Genomic DNA, 23791 nt, shown 5'->3' with positions numbered 1-23791 from the left:
GGACGAAGTCGCGGGCGTCCGCTAGTCTTTATATAGTTGTAACAATAAATAATTACACGGACGCAATTAGGCAGCCGGTCGTCGCAGCATGTTGCGCCGAAGCTGAGGTCACAGCGCATGCGAGCGAACACGCGCGGCGCACCTGTGCCGCGCCCGCGCACCCTCGCCCCACGCTCATTATACCCAATTTAGTCCAGGAAATGTTGCCATTTATGCTCGTTGAACACGCAGTTAATTGCTGCATTTAAAGGTTGAATAGTCAGAACAATTTGTTGCCGCTTTTCATTAGGAGTGAATCAGGTAAACTTTTTTTATGTAATAGTTTCTAATGTAGGTGAGTATACCTTCATGGGTAGTTTAAGCGAAGAGTGTTTGGTTTTTCCTCTAATTTCCACAAAATTACTGTTAGACTTTTATAAAAAAATTCACGTAATGATAAGTATTCTCAGACCAATGCTCTTTAATTTTAAGTTTTAGACCAATTATTATCCTACTATTATTATAAACGCGAAAATTTTTATGTATGTTTGCTTGGATGTTTGTTACTCTTTAACGCCGCAACTACTAAACCGATTTGACTGGAATTTAAAATGATTATAGATAATACCCTGGATTAACATAAAGGCTACTTTTTATCCCGGAAAAATCCATGGTTCCCGTGGGATTTGTGAAAAGTTAATTCCACGCAGACGAAGTTGCGGGCGTCTGCTAGTTATTTAATAATATTATCATCTGACGTTTCGAAAATACTTGGAAACTAACTAAGCCTATTTAAATAAATGAACTTCTACTTCTTTGATTTCATTTTTCCATTCCATATCCAAATGTTGTCCAACATTTGGTATACATATAGGTAGGCTTCATCCCGCAAAACATCATCAATCATCATCATTCAAGTTGAGGTAAAGAACAGCAAATATACCTACTCGTAAGTAGGTAGATACTTGTAATTTGCCAATAATATGAGACAGGTATTTGTATTGTCCTGGATCCTGGATCCATGCAATCTAATCTTGAAATCAAATATAGCTTCCTTCTTTATTAGTACCTGCTATTTGCTATAATAGATTAGGAAGCTCCCTGATCCATAATCATTGATGTTATCTAGTTATTGTGACGTTCGGCACCTTGACCGTCAACACCGAGCAGGTACCAACTCATTGAACATCGGACGTTCTGATCGATATCAACAAAAAACTGCAAAAGGCAAACATCAGAAAACATCCAGATCTCGTACTTAAAGGGCCGTGATTTATCAGCAAATTCTTTTTGTGCAAAAAGCAGGGTCAGTGAGAATGAAGCACCAAAAGGGCATTTCATGTCGGTAATTCGGGTACATCACGTAGCGTGGGAACGGCTCGCCGTATCCGCAAGTGGAATATGTTTTTATTTTTTAGTAAGTAGCACCCACTCGCACTACACCGTCGGTTGGTCGATATTGTTACTCGTAGCTTATTCGCTTGTTGAACATGAGGTCACTGGTTTTAGTATAAATCTATGTATAGGTACTAGCGGATGCCCGCGACTTCATACGCGAAAAATTAAATTTTTCAAAAATCACGCGGGAACCATGGAGTGTCCGCGTGAAATTCAGTTTTCCACAAATCACGCGGGAACCATGGATTTTTTTCGGGATTAATTCAATGTTGCCAATGTCAATATGTTTTCTGTGGCGACGGTGGAAATTACGGGGGAGTAAATAACACCCAATTATTTTATATTATACACCACAGAGTAACGAGATTGCGAGAAGTTCTTGGCATGATAGAAAAGCTCAATATTTCATAACCCAACGCAGGCTAAAACCCAGGACCTCTGTATTCAAAGCCGCGGCATTGACTTACCACTTACTTGCATGTTTGTATCTTGTATGTTTTATTGGGTATATGAATGTGATAGGTAGTTAAGGACCAATTACTTTACATTCTGAAATTAAGATGAAATTTTGACCACAGAAAAACGGCTACGTAAGTATTTAACTTCCGCGAAGAAACCTTACTGAGTAGCCTGTAGGTAATCTTTTTAACTACTATGAAAGTAAATTCCCATGCCTCTGAGCAAGAAATGAAGCAAATAAAATATTATATTAAAGTAAAACCAAGACAGCTCATATCTAAGGTTTCTCTGAGTGCTGACACACGAGATGCCTCATATCACACTTGACTGGCTAAATTGCTAAGTTGTGAACGCATGTAGGGTTTCCTTTCTTATAAAAATAAACTCCTTTAACAGTTACCTAGATAGGTACTTACTACCCTATATGTAAATTAAATAAAATCTTAAAATAGCGAAATAAAGAATCTTTAAAATAATTAATTTTTGGTTTCTACTTTCTAGTAAAAAACCATCATTCAAATATCTGCCAATTAAAGAAAAAACGTTTATTCTTAGATTGTGCCACCCACTACAATGCCTAAGTGCTATTGTAGTGTCTTATTAATTAAAATAAACCAAAAAAGTAATCGAAAAGTCGATGACGGAAAAACGAAAAAAATGCACCTTCAAATAAAAATTATTCGAAGAAGTTGCTTGAGGAGAATCATATTCGTAGGCTGGCTGGTCACTGGTCAAAATTAAAAACAAAATAAAATAAATGCAATCACCTCGGCCGATAGACGTGCGCTGGACATAGGCTTTCTGTAGGGACGTCGCGTCGTTTGAAGTTTTTTTAAGGGAACTAGAACTCAATGGAGATCGATAAATACTCTGCGCTTTCTTGCGTATCTACGTAGAACTTTGATGTGTGATAAAAAACAATTGACAAATGATTTCCCGCCAATTTCTTTTTTATTACTAAGAAGGTTGAAACGGTTCAAAAAAATGTAACATTCAAAATTCAAATAGTTCCGATTAGCTAGAAGTGTAAAACTTTTAGTGTGACCCATGTACACTGCGTACCTACATTCGCTAATCCAGCTCCTTTAGTGGAGTGCCATTCCACCATCTATATGTTCGTCAAACTATTCCATTTCAGATTCCATATTACCTAATATTATCTACATATTCAGAGTAAAGTTATAGAATTTATAAAGCTCTCTACATCGCGCTGATCTGAGTGACTCTGATCTTCCATAAGAGTTAGTGAATTTACATCATCATGTCTATCATACATCGATCGATCTTCGAAAAAAAATATGCCACAATTCGCCATCTAAGCTAATTATTAGGCCTGTCGGGAGTTTTAATTTTTTTAATTTAACCTGTTGATTTAAAACCAGATATCTACTACTAACATCGCAAAGCTTCACCAAAAGAAAATGTGGCATGGCTCTGCAATCTAATTACACGAAGTCCACGTCCAAATGAAGCTGTTTGTTTATCCGACAGTCGTATATCGCGCCTGCCGAGCGCACATCAAATAGTTTTATAGCCAAGTTGCAGGCAGCGGCACTTTGAAAGCGAGTAGCGCCATCATCCACATGTTTCCTTGAATTAACGTCTGTTTTCTACGAACAAAACGGCCGTCGTAAAACAAGTAGATTACTATAATAAAACATTATTGACTGTTTTGTTGGTAATAAAACACATGTTGAAGACTCTAGTTATAGTAGGTAGGTACCTACTACCTTTCCATACCTAGTACCTAGTACTGAGCAGTTAAGAACATCAACGTCAAAGCAAGTCGTAAAAAAGTTAACAATAACTTAATAGATTCCTAAAGAAAAGCAATAGGGAGAAATAAATAAATAAGTACAAGCAGATCGTAAATGAGCAGAAACTCTATTCTGTACTTTTATAGACCTGTCTCTGGAATGAAAAACTAAACAAATAGAATAAGATACTCATAACATAGAGAGACAGAGAGAGAGAGAGCTTACAATTTCTTGCAAAGTTGCAATATATCTCGTACAATTTGATCCAGAGAACGCCAAAAATGAAACAGTGTAGAGACATCGGCATCAGGAAAATAAGAGTGCGCGCGACACTGTACGAAACCAAGAATAATTATTAAATAAAAGAAAAATAAACAGACTTAGCTTTAATTATCTCAAAAACCTTCTCAATACCTATTCATTTAAATTATATTATGCTGTAGAGGGCCATTTAGATCTATATTAAATCAACAATGTATTTAAGGTTTTTAATTGGATAAGGATTAATGCTGTACCTATTGGTTAAAATCGCTAGGTAAATCGTAAGTATCGCTACGAAAATTAGCTATTAATTGTCGTAGAAAGTAAATGACAAAAAAATGTTATTGTATATCCATAAAGAGATAGACATATGCCGTCGCGATGTTTTCTGTGTGTACAATACTTAGTAGGTACGTTATTTTGATAAATGTCGTAGGGCAGCCTTGCGTTTGCAATGTAAAATGAAGAAAAATAATTATTTACGATGTCACATTAGAAACCTCAAAAATAACAGTCCACTATTTAATGGATGATAATATACATATATGAACCTTCCTCTTCAATCACTCTATCTATTAAAAAAATCGCAAACAATAGGGATATAGGGACAGAGAAAGCAACTTTGTTTTATACTATGTAGTGATTAGGTACTTAGATAAAATATCCTAAATTCCAATATATAGGTACCTAATCTATGGATACCTACCAATAAAAGGAAATTAAAACTGCCTAATGATAGACCTAATTAGATAGGTATCTAATTAGATCTATCATTAGGCAGTTTTAATTTCCTTGCGTGATATAGTTATATCACGCAACCTTTGACCTGCCTTACAATATAATCGTATAAGTGAAATCTTAGAGCGTAAAATGGATAGTTAGATGCATGCGGAGTGAGCGCCCCAACCCTCTAGCGCGAAGCATCACCTGATGATCCCGGGATAAGCCGTCGCACGCCCTCTATTAGCCGGGATAATCCTGTTGCACGTGCTTGCTCTAATTATCAATTTTGAAAGGTCCTCTACTGAACAACGGTAACACTTACCTGAGAATTAAATTTTAACTTAATACATTTAAATACGTGATTGATGGATATAATTATTGCCAATTTACAAGCTACAAACGGTTAAATCAGTGTGAACGGGGACACAGATGTAAACATGAACTAAAGCTTAATTCTTTTTACCTGAAACCTCAAGGTCAACATTTTTAAATGTTTTTTTTTTATTTATTTACTAGCGGACGCCCGCGACTTCGTCCGCGTAAAAGTCGTTGTAAACTTTCAACTACCCCTATCCTACCCTACCCTACCCTACCTCTACCCTACCCCTACTCATTAAGGCCGCTGCACTTCTTTATTTATTCCTCCCACCGCGAGTCGCGTCGAGCGCGGCAACCGTTACACAAAAATAATCCTTAAAGTCAACATTTAAGGACTCTTGCGTGCAGATTAGTATTCACGCGCAATGGCTTAGCGTATTTCATGTATAACTTTGGTGTTTGTTTACCGATTTATATGATTCTTTTTTTATTGAATAGGTAATAATGTTAACTTTCTTATTGATGAAGTGATGAGTGTTATAAACATAAGAGTAGACAAATATAATAAGAAAACTCCGAACTGCTAAGCTATCGGAAGTTACACGTGTTATTGTGAGTCAACCATAAAATATAGACATACCTATCTTTTATCTTTTTATATTTTTATAGATAATTTTAAGGAGAACATTTCCGTCATACACGATTTCTATGTAGCTTTAACCATTAAGGCTGTACACGCGACGGAAGCTTAAAAAGTTGAGTAACTTCTCCCGTTTTCTCAACATTTCTCTTCACTGCTCTGCTCCTATTGATCGTAGCGTAATGAAAAGTATACTATAACCTGTCCAGAAGTATGTTGAATAATTGTACCAAGTTTCGTTAAAATCCGTCCAGTAGTTTTTGTTTCTATAAAGAACATACAAACAGACAGACAGACAGACAAAAATTTTACTGATTGCATTTTTGGAATCAGTATCGATCACTAATCACCCCCCTGATAGTTATTTTGGAAATATATTTCATGTACAGAATTGACCTCTCTACAGATTTATTATAAGTATAGATATAGATTACCAACACTAGCTGCGCCTTGGTGTTACCCGCGAAAAATAAATATGTATTTTTTCCGGGATAAATGATAGCCTATGTGTTAATCCAGGCTATAATCTATCTCGATTCCAAATTTCAGTTAATTCGGTTCTGTAGTCACGACGCGAAAGAGTAACAAACATTCACACTATCATAACCATATTTTTATGCAAATATCGTAGATACGAGTACCATGGACTTTTCGTGATAAAAGTATACGTTTTATTTTTCAACCAAATCGATTCAGTAGTTGCAGCGTTATATAATAACAGACAGAACAGAACCATCACTCTTGTGCTACGCCTCGGGTGTCATACCCTCGTGAATGACGGAATTGAATAATGTATATATATAATAATACCTTAAGTATCGGTATTCAACCCGCTTTCAGGAGTTCTGCTGTTATTCCGTCTTCACCTGGTGCCTTGTTGTTCTTCAGTTGTTTGACAGCAATACTAATCTCGTATAGGCTCTGACTGAGGTCAATTTGAAGAAATCCTTAAACTAAAATATTATTAATATCGATATATTTTGGACCCTTATTATTCTATAGGTATACTACTTAAACGGTTAATATTGTTTGTGAATATTACGTTTGATATGATAAATACCTAATAGGGCCGTTATAGCCCAGTGGATATGACCTTGGCCTTCCATTCGGAGGGCGTAAGTCCGAATCCGGTCCGGGCTATGCACCTCTAAATTTTCAGTTAGGTGCATTTTAAGAAATTAATTACCATGTGTCTTGAACGGTAAAGAATGACATCGTGAGGAAACCTTTGAGCATATCTGAGAATTTTAACGTAACGCAATTCTTTACGTGTGTGAAGTCCATTCCGCATCAATCCGTATTGGGCCTGCGTGGTGGACTATTGGCCTAGCCCCTCTCATTCTGAGAGGAGAATCTTGCTGAACAGTGGACCGAACATGCGTTGTCAATGATAAAGTAATAATAATAGGGTAATAATAAAAATATAAACATTAATATCGCAGCGTTTTGGTTCGTACCTAGAGTCAAAAAAATATTTAAATATTGAAATTTTAAGTCATGTTTCAAAAAATATGATATTTTTTTTCAGTAAACGGTACTTAAGTAATGAACAATTTCTTAAAAAGTGTCAATTAACCTATTACAGAGCAGTGCAACAGCAGTGGAACAGAATCAGAACAGAAATAATTATACTTCACCGGATGAGCTTTGGCACACAAGGCTCTACTACTAATGTAAATTTAAATTGTATGAGGTTAAGAATGTAATAGACGGGGAGAACCCCAGACCTTCATCATTTTATAAAAGCTCATGCTCCTACCAAAAATAAATACGGTAGCCAATTATGGAATTTGGACCGTGGTGTCTTTAGGAGGTAGCAGATTTTAAGGATCCATACTTTCACCATCTAAGTGTAAAGTATAATTTTATTACATTTTTATCGGCTTATTATGAGAAATGATATCCCCTTTTGCCAGACACTTGGGTTCATGGCAACCCTTCGCTAGAGAAGTTTCCTTGAAGAAGAAGAAGAACCCTCAAGGGTTCTTCTTCTTCTTCAAGGTTTCAAATTATATAGGTAGTGTTTTTCGAAGGGTTGCCGCGAAGTTAAGTGACTGGCGACTGGGAATATAATTTCTCATAGTATGCCGCGGGACCCGCCAAAACCATATTGTAGCCTAATGAGAAGTTAACGCCATCTCGTAACGTCCTCCAAAAAACGTAGTTTTGATCAGTACCACAGATTAAAATAGACACTACGTTTTTGTACCACAGATTCAGATCACAGATCTTAAGTATGAATAGAAGAATAAAATATTTTTGGTTTTGTAGTTCTAAAGGTACTCTGTGTAGTTCTAGGTACTCTGTGGAGTTTTTCCAGTCTATAGTGATCTGTGGTGGAGTTGTGGACGCAACTAGAGATAGAATCTATATTATAGGCCTTTAAAAACTAGTATCCAGGTCCGTTAAATTAAAAAAGAAGTTTATATTTTTAGTCATCTGTCATACTGTCTGTCTACAGTTTTACATAGTGATCTGTGGTCACTCAGATGATACTATCATCTGTACTAACGTGGTATCTATTTAATCTGTGTCTGTAATTCTGTATTCTTTAGTCTGTGGTTAATATTTTGCTTACGAGTTATGACATTTATTTTGTAATTTGTTTTTTCTATTGTAATTTCTACTAATACTATAATTAAAACGATAAGATTATTTTTGATTAACTTTCACATCCAGGCGTAAACTTTTCTTTAATAAGATACTTTATGAATGACAGAGAAACTCAACAATAACGATAAAAAAATGAAGGAAGGAGGATATTCCCTATTTCATCAAGAGTACATAATTATGGCAGAATAGTAAGCTTACAAATTTGTTTGTTTTTTCGTCCTTGGTTTTTAAGCTAATGGAAGAAAACTCATTTTGTTTCAGCCGTATGCTGCAAACAGAAAATCTGCCTGGAATTTATGTAATACCATCCCACGATAACTCATTACGTTAGTACTTATTCCTTGTTATTATATGTATTAACAACTTAATTTAGTTAATATTATTTACGATTTAGACCTGCATGTGACTTGTAGTATATTTTAAAGATTGGTTTTCATTTCAGTATGGTATGGAGTAATATTTGTAAGAAGTGGCTTATATGCTGGTGGTGTATTTAGATTTGTATTAACCTTACCTGAAAAATTCCCAGATGATTCTGTTCCTGTGAGTTACCCACTATTTTTTTTAGACTGTAGAAAGTTCATTTTATTTAATTTTGTCACAAAATTATGAAATAAAGAGTAATACCTACTCTTCCTTAAAACAATTTCTAAATGCAATTTATTATGTTTATCTTCTTATCTTATTTTTGGCTGTTTTGTAGACTATATTTTATTTTTACAGACTGTAAAATTCACATTAGATATATTTCATCCAGCAATAGATGCTTCAACTGGTATCCTCAATCTCTGTGAAGTTTTCCCTCTGTGGGACAGGAAACAAAACCATATTTGGCAAATATTGAAATACTTACACTGGATATTTACTAATTTAAATATGAAATTTCCGGTTAACAATGAGGCTTCTACACTGTAAGTTGTAATCCAAAGTAATTTTATAATTTTAAATATTAGGTACAATGTACACACAGACAATTTAAAACTGCAAAACTATAACGAAAAGTCACTTTCCAATTGTTGATTGTTAGAGAAATATTATCATCCTAAGCCAAGTAACCCACATTAAGGCATCATGGTGAAGTGCATTTCTCCTCTCCTATCAGGTATTGAAGTTCAATAAATATAATGAAAATGATGAGTTGACAAGTATTGGAGTGGAGTGGTGTTTCATGATATTTTCTTTAAAAAAAATTCATTTTTGTATTCCTTTTACAGATTTAAGACAAACAGAAAACTATTTATTGATAAGGTAAAAGAATGCATAGCATCCAGTATAGAACATGTCTATGATTCTCCACCCACAGAAGATAAGCATTATATTACATTTCAACCCTATGATCCTAACATTCACGACTCTGCTAAAAATGTCATGTTAAAAGTGCCAGGTGGTAATGAAAGTTCTCATGGAGTATCATGGGTACAATCTGGATCATATCAATCTTTCTCAAAAGAAGACACTCCTTAGATTATATCATAATTTTTAATTCATGATTTTTTAACTTACAAAAAATATACAAATAGCCATACTATATACCTGTGATATATGAAAAAAACAGTAGATGTACTCCACATTACAGATTTTGTTCTTATTTGCATAAGGATTTTGACTTTTAATAACAATTATATAAATTATAACAAAACAATGTTGTTACCTACCATCTATCAAGAACTATATTTTTATCTAAGTAAAAGTGTAATATAATAATATATTACCTTGTTAATAAATACTTGCAATGACTAAAATATTGTTTTTATTATATTTTATTACCTTATCATAGAATATTTATCATACATTGGATTCTATAGATATTCTGACAAACCAGTCAAGTTTTAAGCTAAATTAAATAAATATCATGTATCAGGGACAGATAGATTAATTTTCAGATTGTGCTTTTGAATCATCTCTGAAAACCATGACTGATCTAGTTGATAAGTTTTTCCTTTCCAATTAAAGTGTGATGGAGGTTTACATTCCCCATTTTTAAAAGTGAAATTTCTGCTAATTTCTATAGAAAGTTTAGATCTGACCAGACCAATGCCACCATATTTATCATCAGCAGGATGGTAGACTCTACCAGTTTCAGGTAGCATGTAAACTTTGTCTGGTTGAAACTGGGTTAAAAGTAATTCACCTGCATATCCAAATGTCATAAAATCTACTGCAGGCTTTCCTTTAGTTATGATGTGTGTATACACTATAGGAAGATCATCACATCTTATGTAATTTCTCTCTCTTCCACATAACGATATGTAAGGAAATTCTTCTTGATATCTTCCTGTTTTATTTAATCTTATTCTTTTGAAAAAGAATTCTAAAAATTTCTTTTCTTTAAAACATGAAGTAAAGTTTTTCATTTTTGAATCGTCTAAAAACAACTAAAACAAAAATTGTAAGTAGGTATGTATATACAAACAATTCAATAAACTAAAGCCATACTCAATGTGCACCGTTTACCAACAAACAAATTAGAAATTAAGGTAGAAAACGCTTGTCATTTCATAACTTGCGAATTTAAAATTATGTACCTATTGTTTTATTTAATGTGATTCAAAACATGTTATTACTACCTAACAAGCTTATTAATCAATTTTGTTTTATTAATTTATGAATAAGATAAGTAATAATAATTCTTATTAGGTGTGTAATAAATAGCGATTTATATATTTTTGTTTGTTGGTAAACAGTGCACATTAAATGTAATATGGCTTTATTAAAGAAATTAACTGGAAATGTTTTATTTAAATGGAACTTACCATCCCTTGATGATCAATATAGTAGAAATATTCTCTAATTTTTGGCTCAGGCTCTTGACCTTGCACATAACTGATTAGTCGTTTTTGGAAATTTAAATATTTTACAGGAAACCATAGATGTCCGTGTACTTTGTTCATTGCGTATATTTTGTCGCCAACCGCGTAATAAAAATACAATTTGCATCTACAATTTTTTAATAACAATTATATTTCGTTCTTTTAACATTTTACAACTGAGACTGACTTACTGAATTATAGATTTACATTTACAGGGAACGAAATCACAGATCACTATAGACTAGAAAAACGAAATCAATATATTGGGTAGAGTAACTATTTCCATTCCAATGAAATTTTCCAACATTCTAAAAATAAGAGTAAATAGCAACAAAAATGTAGCTGGTTACTCTGTAGTAAGAGCAGGATAATAGATGACTGCTATATTTCTGTTGTCGTCAGTCGAAGGATGTCTATTGCTTTAACATTTTTCTGTGATTTTTCTGGTTTTTTTCTATGTTATTAGTCTGAGTCGCTGGGTGACATTTTTGTAACCTCGAAGATTTAGTCTGTGTTAATTAAAAAAAAAGTCATCAAAAGCAAAACCAAAACTTTTCGATTTCAGCTAAAAAATAGAAAATTAATTATTTGATATTCCCATTTAGTGTTTTCTGAAAAGTAAAGTGACTTAAATGAAAACAAATATGACTGAGCTTTTTCCAAGTTCATAGCTTTTTTAAATTTTAAATCCAATATGCTCTGGTGAAATATAATAGGCCAAAGCCAAGTATTCAACTTTTAAGGTTGCTGCCATATATAGACTTAGAATGGAAACTGTAAGAAGATCATGGAAATTACGTACGTACTGTTGACTAAAATCATGTATGTCATAAATGTATATAATAAAGTAATATTAAATTCAATATTACAGAAGAATTTGTTGCACACAAGGCAAATGTCAATTGTCTGGCTATGGGACACAAGTCAAACCAAGTGCTGGCTACTGGAGGTGATGATAAAAAGGTGAACCTATGGGCTATCGGACGTCAAGGTTGTCTAATGGTAAGTTCTCCATGTTTAGACACAAACAATGATATCTATCATTTGGGGACTTATTCAGCTAACACACTATCATCATTATTATTTTAGTTAAATTTCAAAGATTCAGTGAATGAACAAAAAATCACAAGGAACCTGGGATCTGTTTCCATGCTACTTTCATCACTAAACCAAGCACAATTTTTACTTTTCTTTAAATTTATTAAAATAAAGTTGAAATTCATGTTTAAATAATTTATATTTTATAGTTATCCTTATGTATGAAGTAGTATCAGAAACATACAGTATATTCTTGCAGAGTTTAAGTGGACACACAACCCCTGTGGAATGTGTATGTTTTGGACATTCAGAAGACTTGGTATGCGCAGGCTCCCAGACAGGTGCTTTAAAAATTTGGGATCTAGAAGCTGCCAAACTTTTGAGAACATTCACAGGTCATAAAGGGGCTATCAAATGTATGGACTTCCACCCCTATGGAGATTATTTGACTACAGGCTCATGTGATAGCAATATCAAGTTATGGGACACAAGGAAGCGAGGGTGTATTGTCACTTATTCGAGCCATCGCCTTGCTGTTAATAGTCTTCAATTCAGCCCAGATGGCCAGTGGATTGCATCAGCATGTGAAGATGGTGCGACGTTTACAATTACATATGAATAATTTTCTTGAATGTGTTCCTTTTTAAAATATTTATAGTCTATTTTGTGTAATATTGAAAAAATATTTTTGGACTTACTAATGAATTCAAATTAATAATATATACATAGGGATATATAATATGCACATAGGGATAAAAATGGAAACCCTTATTTTTTCTCATTAATTAATATTTATATTTTTTAATTTTAGAAATATTTATAAAATTCAATGTAGTAGTAAACACTAATTTTATTATTAGATAGATGCATTACTTCTAATAAGTCACATTTTTTATTAGGTTTTGTAAAAGTCTGGGATGTAAGAGTTGGAAAGGTGTTACAAGAGTTTGTGGAGCACACCTCAGGGGTAACTTGTGTCAAGTTTCACCCACATGAGTTTCTTCTGGCCAGCTGTGGCGCAGATAGAACTGTTAACTTCTGGGATATGGAAAAGTTCCAATTGGTGTCAAAATTTGAAAAAGATAACACGTCTATCAGGTAAGGTTTGACCACAAAATGAAAGCTTGTATTTTTGTGTAAGAAAAACTTGTATTCTGTCCTTTTTCATGTTATCTATGAAAATTCTAAATAAAACTTTGACTTGTTATTTCTAAATTAATTATCTACAAGAATACTAAAATGATTAAAATCTCTTAGGCAGTGCAGGCAAATAATCCTGTTTTGACAGCTAATAATATCACTTTTTAATTGGATCATTTGTTACAAAGATTACAATTATAGCTTGGCAAGTTTGTTGATGACACTCCCATGATATGCGGGTGACGGGAGGGAAACTACTGTCCGGCTGTGAAGTTGTGCGCGCGGTGCAGAGGGAAGGACTGCGAGGGTATGAAGTTGTGTGTGTGGAGTATCGCTACCCTCCCTCCCGGCCCCCGCGGACCATCGGGAGTGTTACGAACGAATTAGTAAGCTATACTTTTATGTTCTAGGCACATGGCATTCAGTGATGATGGTGCAACCTTGTTGGGTTGTGGGAATGATGGACTGCATGTGATTGGATGGGAGCCTGCAAGAGTACTGGACACTATCACTGGCCACTGGGGACAAATTCATGATCTAACTGTTGCCCAAACACAACTGGTGAGTGTTCTGAATACTTCTTTTAACCAATATTCAAAGAAACTATAAGAAAGTTTTACACTTATCTAACACTAAAACAGAGATACTATGCACACCACTGCCAATGTTCAGTATCAGCAAATTAATAGACTGTTCAAAGGAGTGGGTAAATATCTCATAGATAGGATTTAATTTAATGAAATGTGAAAGGTAAAAGTCCAGCCCCAGTAAATACAGAGCTGTTAAAATATTCTAGCTGTTAAAGTTCAAAACAAACAATAACATTGATTTGAGCAAGTTTTTATTTTTTCTTAAAAAAGAATATTTACCATATCTTTTAAATATGACTAATATTCCCATTCCCCTATATATTCATGAAAGACTGCTAGGAAATAAAATACGACAATAGTCCAGTGGGTGGGAATCGAACTATCACCTCGGTGATGAATCCACTATAACACTACCTATACCACAGAGCTATTGAGGCTTAATTTAATAATTAATAGTTTTCTTTTGACAGCCTCCGTGATGCATTGGTATGCACAGTGGATTTACAAGATGGAGGTCCTGGGTTCGCAGCTGGGCCGATTGAGGTTTTCTTAATTGGTCCAGGTCTGGCTGGTGGGAGGCTTCGGCCGTGACTAGTTACCACCCTACCGGCAATGACGTACCAAGCGATTTAGCTGTACGTACAATGTCGTGTATAAACCAAAAGGGGTGTGGATTTTCATCCTCCTCCTAACATGTTAGTCCGCTTCCATTATCACTTACCATCAGGTGACATTGTACTCAAGGGTTAACTGGTGAAGAATAAAAAAAAAGTTATTTATGTATTACAGATCGCGGGCTCTTACCATTCAACTTACGTAGTTTTATCAGTAGTGGATCTCAGTAAAGTGCATCCGTTCGGCGGGCCTCCGCCGGCGGTCACTACCGCGGTGCGAGACCTCTCGCCGTTCCAAAAAGGCCAGTCAGTACGTAAGAGTTTTTCAAAAGAGAAACCGCCTAAAGAAGGTAAATAAACAGGGTTATAGTGATTTTTAATATCATGCTCTTCTTGCTAACTTAGTAGTTTACTCTTTTCTGTAATCTTTTAGTCTTAGCTGATACTTAAGTGAGTATCCGTACTTTAGGTTTAGTATAAGCAAACCATATACCTAAGTTCTACACAAATTCTTGGCTTCAGTGTTTGGCAATAAGAATTAGAATTACTAACACTAAGATTTTCTCTGTTCTAAAAATTTTCAAATACAATTTGAAGTTGAGTAGGCTAGTTGGTGGTGTTACACCCACAGGGGTGTGCTCAGAGAGTATGTTAATATAGTATAAGCTTTATATCCCCTCTCCTATAGGGAAGATGGCCTGACCTTATAGTAGGCCATTGAGATACGCTGATAATGATGATGAATTAGAATAAACTTGTGTAGTAATAAGTTATGACTATAGTTACCATAGCTCAGTGAATATGACCTCTGTCTCAGATTCTGGAGGGTGTGGGTTCAAATCCGGTCCAGGGCATGCACCACAACTTTTCAGTTGTGTGCATTTTAAGAAATTAAATATCACAGTCTCAAACTGTGAAGGAAATACATTGTGAGGAAACATGCATGCATACCGAAGAATTTTCTTAATTCTCTATGTGTGTGAAGTCTGCCTATTCGCATTGGGCCAGCATGGTGGACTAGGCCTAACCCCTCTAATTTTGAGAGGAGACTCGAGCTCAGCAGTGAGCCGATTATGGGTTGATAATGATGATAGTTGTCATATTGATAAGTGTAGCAATTTCAGTGATGCATAGACCGACGCTGCTAGATGAGAAGACAGCAGAGGAGTCCACGTCTGGCACGGAGGCAGATGAAGAATCAGGTGCTGTTATACCTAATATTAATGACTACACTGAAATATTCCGCCCGTCTAGAGCATGTGAGTAACATTGCATGTTGTTTGTATGAAAGGCGAATATTTCTGATAAAATACTACAACAGTATGACGTTACAGTGACACGGACACCGCCGCCAGCGAGCAGTTTATCATCAGAAGACTTTTCACTGATAGGTATATAAATCTATACTAATATTATAAAGCCGAAGAGTTGGTTTGTTAGTTTGTTTGTTTGATTGAACGCGCTAATCTCAGGAACTACTGGTCCGATTTAAAAAATACTTTCAGTGTTAGATAGCCCATTTATCGAGGAAGGTTATAGACTATATATTATTCCCGTGTTCCTACGTCAATGAGAACCACGCGGGTGAAACTGCGCGCGTCAGATAGTTATTAAAATATGAATAGAAGAGAATAAAGTTAACATCGATTTCCGCGAGGACGAAGTCGGGGGCATCCGCTAGTTATTGTAATAAAATACATAAATTATACAAAGGCAAAGTATGGCGTCGCTTACTATGTTCATGAAAGTGTATTCAAAAATGGGGATGATGACTAGGTTTGAATATATTGATTTTTATGATACATTCGGGTAAATTAGGTCAATGTTAACTAATTTATACATAAAAAGCAAAGATTGTCTGGATATTTGCAAAATAAATAAGATTATAAAATTTCAAAATCTATTAAATTTTTTTTATCGTAATTAGATGAAAATTCATACAGTTTTAGCTTCAAACCGAACTTTGAACGCCAATACAAACATAACGATCAGCGAGCCCACGACGTCACTAAATCGTTCCATTTTGTATGGAGCGTTTTTCAGGGATCCGCGGCAGCGCCGCAAATCTGACCCTTTAAATCCCTGTAGCTCCGAAAGTAATGATCGCATGTACCCTGTTACTTTTACAAAATTGCTTTGCTATTAGTATACTCTTAATTTATATACAATTAAAAAAACTGTCATCATCCCTATTATAACTGAGGGGCCGGGTGTGCCTGCAGTGGGGGCGGAGGGCGGCAGCAAGGCGGAGGCGGCAGACGCCAGCACGTCGCTGCGCGCGCTGCTGCTGGAGGAGCGGCCGCGCGACTCGCGCATCCCCACGCCCAGCGCCGCCGCACCCAGCCAGTACTCCGCCAGAGACAAGAAACCACAGATATTTTCAAGTATGAGAAACTGCAACTTTTTAACTTTTAAAACATTACTTAATAAATTAGATATTTATTTTAATTTTAATATAATTTTCTATTATATCTATACTAATATTATAAAGAGGAAAACTTTGTTTGTATGTTTGTTTGTTTGTTTGTTTGTTTGATTGTAATGAATAGGCTCAAAATCTACTAAACCGATTTTAAAAATTCTTTCACCATTCGAAAGCTACATTATCCACAAGTAACATAGGCTACATTTTATTTTCTTTTAAAATTAATTGATACTGCCCCCACTTCACTCAAGTCATTCTCCCCGCCTATACTAAAATAATCCATGAAGGATTATCCAACCAAAGGTAAGGATGAATCGAACGTCACGGCAAGATAAAGCTAGGCCGCCCGAACGTTTACCACTACTTCCTACTGATTTCACGGAACATTTCGTACTATCTCTGCTCATGACGACGCGAGCTGACCTATCGAATGACATATACTAATAATGCATTTCTCAGTATTTTCAAGTCTTAAATGGCCAGGCCTCCCTATTGCAAGTAGATATGGACCATAGACCCACCACATAAACATTGATTTTTTTTTTAACAAAACTTACCAATTTTTTTAATTAATTAATTATCATTAACAACCTACTAAAAATATTATTATGATCTTCTTATGTATATAAACAGTTCATAAAATTAATAATAACAGTATAAATATACAAGAAAAACATTTCACAATAATCTCATATAAAATCATTAACAGGGATAGTGGTGGAAAACAACAAGGATGACAATTTGTACTCCACAACGCCAGCATCAAACGAATTTTCTCCCAATCTAACACCTACATTAAACCGGCACAACTCATACAAAGAGTCGAAGACTACTATGGATATAAGTAAGTTGTAATTCTTAAAAGTATTTACTTTAAATCGTAACTCTAGGGTATAGCGAGACACTTTATATTTGTTACAAACTATATTTTCATTATTGCTGAAATTGATCATTAAATGTAAAGAAAATTTAAGGTTTTAAATTTTCAGTCTATTAAAATTGACACAGTCCATTTTTTTTAAATGTCCTTAAGACAACAATAGGGTAGTTGACTCATATTAAACTTTATATGAGTCAACTACCTTTATATGACTATGTATAATATTAATTTCGTATAATGCATTTAGCAAATTCAACCTTAAGTATTGAGTGTAAGGTTGAATTTGCAAATACGACTACTTGAATTGAGTGCCAAGAAGTTGTGTTTGGGGACGCTTTTTGGCCGCTTAATGTGCATCCACTTTTTAGTAGGAGATCGATGTATAAAACGCATGTCAATGCATAACTTGTCTATTTTAAATTTTCATGAACTTAAGAACAAGTTAATTATAATTATTATTATGTGTGAAATAATTAGCAATTATGTTTTATACCCCAATTATTTATATTACTAATACTAATAACCAGCAATTATTTTTTATTAACCCTCATTTTTAATTTGTTTGTTGCTAAATTTACGCGTTATTTAAGGTTGGTTCACATTGGGCAGGGCTGTGGTATAGACCTACTTTATTGAACTATTGTTGCAGGTCCGAACAGTCTTCGTCAAAGCAACAGTGAAGTGTCGTTAGGTCCGCCGTCCCTAGGACCAAGGTCTTTATCATTCACAAGGCCACCTAGTCAAAGCTCAAGGTAAGTAAGAACACTTGAGTCGTTTGGCGATAGAGCTACCTTCGTTCTTCAGACAACATCATCAGATCTGACCAACACTTTTCTGTCTTTCTAATTTAGCTTCCAAGATTAACTCTTACATACTAACAGAGCAACTTAAATAAAAACTTTTAAAATACTTAAGTAAAGTACAAGAAGATGTTTTTTTACTGCTTCTAAATAGCTTGAATAGGTACGTCAAAGGCCTAAATCATATCCAAGAGGTCAACAGATCGATCGCCAGCCCTAAGCACAACTTTAATAAAACACATTTAATTAAAAAAATGTAAAATCGTTAGCAGAGCGCGACTGGAGAGCACGGGCTCGCAGCGCGACTCTGAGCCGGAGTTCGTGCCCTACTCCGTGGACCGGCCCGTCGGGCTCGACCTGGACGAGTTCTTACCGGTATGTATGCATTTCCGACAATTTGCAGCATTTGCATGTATGAGTATTAATTCGTTCTTCTTACTTTTTACTGTTGCTTAATTATTGTTAAAACTTATAAATATAAAATTTTAATAATTTTGAATAATCCAATTTGAAAAAATCTGATTCTGTATTGGTATTGCGTCGTTATCATATGTGGTGTTACAGCGCGGGCTGACGGCGGGCGGAGCCAGGCGCGGTGCGCGCGGCGGCGGCGCGGAGCCGAGCGAGCAGGAGGTGCTCGGCGTCATGATGCGCGGACACGACTCCATGATGGCGGTGCTCGCTGCGCGCCAGCGCGCTCTGCAGGTACCGCCTTAGCGTGCGCACTAGTGGACCCGGCGCCGAGCGAGCAGGAGGTGCTCGGCGTCATGATGCGCGGACACGACTCCATGATGGCGGTGCTCGCTGCGCGCCAGCGCGCTCTGCAGGTACCGCCTTAGCGTGCGCACTAGTGGACCCGGCGCCGAGCGAGCAGGAGGTGCTCGGCGTCATGATGCGCGGACACGACTCCATGATGGCGGTGCTCGCTGCGCGCCAGCGCGCTCTGCAGGTACCGCCTTAGCGTGCGCACTAGTGGACCCGGCGCCGAGCGAGCAGGAGGTGCTCGGCGTCATGATGCGCGGACACGACTCCATGATGGCGGTGCTCGCTGCGCGCCAGCGCGCTCTGCAGGTACCGCCTTAGCGTGCGCACTAGTGGACCCGGCGCCGAGCGAGCAGGAGGTGCTCGGCGTCATGATGCGCGGACACGACTCCATGATGGCGGTGCTCGCTGCGCGCCAGCGCGCTCTGCAGGTACCGCCTTAGCGGGCTTACTAGTGGGCCCGGCGTCGAGAAATATTTTTTACTCCAAAAATATTCATTTTATGACACATGTTCCTTGGACATTTTTTATTAATTTCCCTTAAAGAATATTACTATAATATATTATCCCTAAAAGAATATTAATAACCCTTCATTCTCTTTACATTTATTCCCACAATTTGTTTAGGTTCAGTTGCGTAACAAATAACAATAGGGTGCAGTGGAAAACCAGAAAACCAGACAAATGGTTAGAGGATCAGAAAAACACAAGCATCATAACACTTATTATTTAATTTGATTCTTAATATTTAGTGTCAAATCTCTATTAAAGTACAATAGATACATTCTGTTGTCATGTTTTTTACTAACTGTACATAATGTATTTTTGTTACAGATTTTTCATTCAGTGAGAATTAACAAAAGTCTAAAATCAGCATTAGAATCCGCAATAGCTTTAGATGACGCTTCTGTGATCTTGGACATTCTGAACGTGATGGCACATAAACCGTAAGAAATAATAAAATTATGTTTTTATTAATTGTGAATTATTGACTATTACAACTTTAATATGCAAAGACTTTACTCAGATTTTTCTAATCTAATTTATTTCGTATTTAAGATTTAAAAATATATGTATCTTTTCCAGATCATTGTGGAACTTAGACATATGCCTTTTAATGCTGCCTAAAATATATGAACTGCTCCAAAGCAAATATGAATCGTAAGTATTGTTTTTTTATATTCAATAGCTTTTCAGAAAGGTATTCATAAACAAGACTTTATTTATCAGGAGAACGAGATTCATAAATCAGACCCAATTGACATAGCACAATTTACAAAGCATAGCAAAACTTACTGCATGTATTAAGCCATAGATAATGTTTTTTTAACCGGCTCCAGTTTAATAATAATTATCAAGTATTGTCAACTATTTTTTTATATATTTGTTGTAAATTCACGTAAAATTCAACAATAAAATTATTTTATTCCATAAGTGATTTAAAGTGACAGGGCAAACGCGTGTGTATGTGTGTGTGTAAACGGAAGAAACGTCACTACATCAGAATGCATTGTTGAATTATTTAGTGATACTGAAAAACGTGCAACACAATGAATCTTTTACTTGTAACTTATAAATATTTTTCGGCTTTTTTAACGCTCCTTAACTACTAAACTAAATGAAAATTTGGCGAAAATCAATGTCTACACCTTAATAACTGTCATGCACAGGTACATGCAATGTGGATGCAATGCGCTGAGGCTAATAGTGCGGAACTTCTCGTCGGTGGTTCGCGCCAACGTGAGCGCGCCGGTGCGCACCCTCGGCGTCGACATACCCAGAGAGGAGCGGTACACCAAGTGTGTGCAGATCCACCGTCTGCTCCTCGACATACGGGCCTTCCTCCTCAAGAGACAGACCCTTCAAGGTAGACTCGGCGCCGCCTTCAGAGACTTACACACGCTGATGCAGCAGGGACTAGACTGACGATACCCACCAAATGACCCTCCCGGGTCATTGTATTTTTAAATTTCATTTTAATAATGACGCTATGTTCTTAACATATAGAATAATCATATAAAATGTACTTAAATATCAATAGACACACTAAAAAGTATTAACACTTATTTTAAATTAGCTAATATAATATTTCACAAAATTGGTAAATTCATTAGATGCCATATTGTCACCTAAATTGTTATTGCGGCTAATAACTAAGACTTTGTGTAGTTCTTTTTGAAACAAGTAATAAAATTGCTGATATATTCTAAAATTTAACAAGTTAAAGTGGCTATACTGTACAAAAGATAGTTTATAAATATTGTTAATTTATTATAAAAAACAGTTGATCCAGAAAGTGTAGAAGTCTTGGGTAAACACCCAAGACTTTGTCAGTCCAAAATTGTTGTTACAAAATACACTTTCAGATTTAACGGTTCACACCAATTTTAGGAAATGAATAATAGCATTGAATTATTATCTCTCTCATTTATTAGGTATTGGCAAATAACTCCTTAGGGCTGAATAGGGATGATGACAGTTATTTAAATTGTATATAAATTAAGAGTATGCTAATAGTAAAGCAATTTTGGAAAGGAACAGGGTGTCTGCGACCTTTACTTTCGGAGCTACAGGGATTTAAAGGGTCAGATTTGCGGTGCTGCCACGGATCTCTGAAAAGAGCCCCAAAACAAAATGGCACGAACTAATGACGTTGTATGTAATGCAATGATCGTTAGATGTGTATGTGCGTTCAAACAAAATTACTAATATCTTTGTTATATGTGCGTTTATGTTTATAGTTCATATATTAAAAAATGTCACATTTAATGTAAAGAAGCTAAAACTGTATGAATTTTCATCTAATTAGGATAAAAGATTTTTAATAGATTTTAAAATTTTGTAATCTCATTTATTTTGCAAATATCCAGACAATCTTTGCTTTTTATGTATAAATTAGTTAACATTGACCCTATTTACCCGAATGTATCATAAAAATCAATATATTCAAACCTAGTCATCATCCCCATTGTCCAAACTCAAATTAAGGTAATATTACTCCAGAAATTTGTTTTCACGTATCATTTTACATTCTGAGCAATATATTTGCAACCACTGAAACATTCAAAGCTGGATTTTAAATTGGACCCAGCCTTGAATCAGAAAATACAGTACAAACTGGAGGAAAATATCATGTACAGACTTTGATAATAGTATAACAACTTATTTGTAAAATTGTTTGTAGTTTTGCACCTAAAATATTCTCATAATAGACTGACAATTTTAAAAATGGTCTGATTGTAATAAAATTGATTGAATGTTACTGCAATTTGTTTATTTATTTAATCCCCAGTATTCCTAGCATTCAACCAATGACATATCTCATGCATATCTCCTAAAGATAAATGACTTTTTTGAATTGACCAGGTCCGCTAGTATATATCTACAAAATATTTGTATGTTTTTACTCAACAATAAAAATTATACTTAATTATAGTACTTAAAAATTATAACTAAATATTAACAGTGAAAAGACAAAGTTGCATATTTAAATATAATATAAAGTTTATTTAAAAAGGTTAAATCAATCATGATCTTACTTTATTTTTTGAAAAATTAATCCTAACCATTTTCCATCATATTGTACAAGTACGAGTGAATCCAAATTCTTACATACAAAAATGAATCTGTAAGACTTCAACATAGCATACATATCAAATATTTTGTTACATTAATTAATAACATCTTAAATAATATTTTAAAGTGTTGACAAGTACACAAATTTTTGAATATTTACAAAAATTCAATAGAAAGCTGAAGGATGTTATGGTAATTGTTGCCTTGCAATCTACAATAACATGTCTATAATTTGTCTGACAAAAATAACCTTCACACATAAATAGCAATACCCCTTAGCATGTGCTTCTCTGGTAAAGCTTATATGTTATAAGCTCAGTAAAGAGTCTTAGTATGAAACCTACAATCTCAATTCCTAATTCTTTTTCTTTTTATTAGGAACACAATCTTTAAAACCTGATGATCCTTTTCTTTTGAATAATTTGTTCATATTTTTAGCTAAAGCCTCATCGGAGACGTCCTTTTGCATATCGCCGTCGCAAGCATTGGGCTTATTCTCCAGCTCCATTAACCTCTCTATCTCAGGGTTCATTCCTTTAAATGATACTCTACCTTCTATTAAGTCTTCACAAAACGTAAAACTAGATTCAAATATATTTTTTTCAGAAGCATGTCGCATTTCGTTCGTAATTATATTGGAATATAATCGATCACAGTCTTTTTGATTTTCCTCTTTTTTCAATCTCTCTTTGGTTTTCAACATAAATTTCATTTCCAAAAGTGCTTTTGGTAACTTAAGCTTCTTTGTAGTAGCCATGATTTCTCACTTTTATTAAATGGGAAGGGCATCAAACGAAAATTGCTAAAATTTCAAAACACTTTCAAAAGAAATAAATGTGAATTTCTCGATTCTCAACAAAAATGACACACAAGTCACAAACAGGCCGGGTCAACTCTCGAACAAAGTTTGGTTATACCTACGGGGGCTAGACCTGTGGTGTCATCATCCATACGGTTCTACCGTCTGGTAGTTGTAGCAATATTATTATCGTTAGTAGCTCACGCCTG

The 23791-nt window shown here is 35.2% G+C and overlaps 4 protein-coding genes across 5 annotated transcripts; 2 read left to right on the top strand and 2 right to left on the bottom strand.

The window, feature by feature from the left end:
• Positions 1-8079: 8079 nt before the first annotated feature.
• LOC112053366 (protein crossbronx homolog) lies at positions 8080-9890 on the top strand. Its single transcript, XM_024092766.2, has 5 exons — positions 8080-8336; positions 8410-8474; positions 8591-8691; positions 8872-9059; positions 9363-9890. Exons 1-5 carry the CDS (start codon positions 8248-8250, stop codon positions 9610-9612), a joined length of 693 nt encoding a protein of 230 aa, XP_023948534.1. The 5' UTR covers positions 8080-8247; the 3' UTR covers positions 9613-9890.
• LOC112053367 (UPF0598 protein CG30010) lies at positions 9609-11320 on the bottom strand. Its single transcript, XM_024092767.2, has 2 exons — positions 10902-11320; positions 9609-10523 (listed from the first exon to the last, which is right to left on the bottom strand). Exons 1-2 carry the CDS (start codon positions 11037-11039, stop codon positions 9999-10001), a joined length of 663 nt encoding a protein of 220 aa, XP_023948535.2. The 5' UTR covers positions 11040-11320; the 3' UTR covers positions 9609-9998.
• Positions 11321-11491: 171 nt separating this feature from the next.
• LOC112053364 (katanin p80 WD40 repeat-containing subunit B1) lies at positions 11492-22475 on the top strand. 2 transcript variants are annotated; one of them, XM_024092763.2, is made up of 16 exons: positions 11492-11756; positions 11830-11960; positions 12256-12589; positions 12896-13094; positions 13547-13697; positions 14516-14690; positions 15465-15599; positions 15675-15731; positions 16563-16724; positions 17475-17609; positions 18295-18397; positions 18718-18820; positions 19010-19150; positions 20042-20154; positions 20294-20368; positions 20878-22475. In XM_024092763.2, the coding sequence occupies exons 1-16, from the start codon at positions 11726-11728 to the stop codon at positions 21131-21133; spliced, it is 2301 nt and encodes a 766-aa protein (XP_023948531.2). In that variant the 5' UTR covers positions 11492-11725; the 3' UTR covers positions 21134-22475. The 2 variants fall into 2 exon arrangements, with proteins under 2 accessions (XP_023948531.2, XP_052746636.1); XM_052890676.1 differs by lacking the exons at positions 20042-20154; positions 20294-20368; positions 20878-22475 and having other exon boundaries at positions 18715-18820; positions 19010-19369.
• LOC112053363 (M-phase phosphoprotein 6) lies at positions 19921-23709 on the bottom strand. The gene has a single exon (XM_052890689.1). It carries the CDS (start codon positions 23538-23540, stop codon positions 23139-23141), a length of 402 nt encoding a protein of 133 aa, XP_052746649.1. The 5' UTR covers positions 23541-23709; the 3' UTR covers positions 19921-23138.
• Between the last annotated feature and the right edge of the window lie 82 nt (positions 23710-23791).

This window comes from Bicyclus anynana, chromosome 3 (genome assembly GCF_947172395.1).
Source record: "Bicyclus anynana chromosome 3, ilBicAnyn1.1, whole genome shotgun sequence".
NCBI lineage: Eukaryota > Metazoa > Arthropoda > Insecta > Lepidoptera > Nymphalidae > Bicyclus > Bicyclus anynana.
Note: the sequence above shows the minus strand (reverse complement) of the source record. Positions and strands in the feature narration are given on the sequence as shown.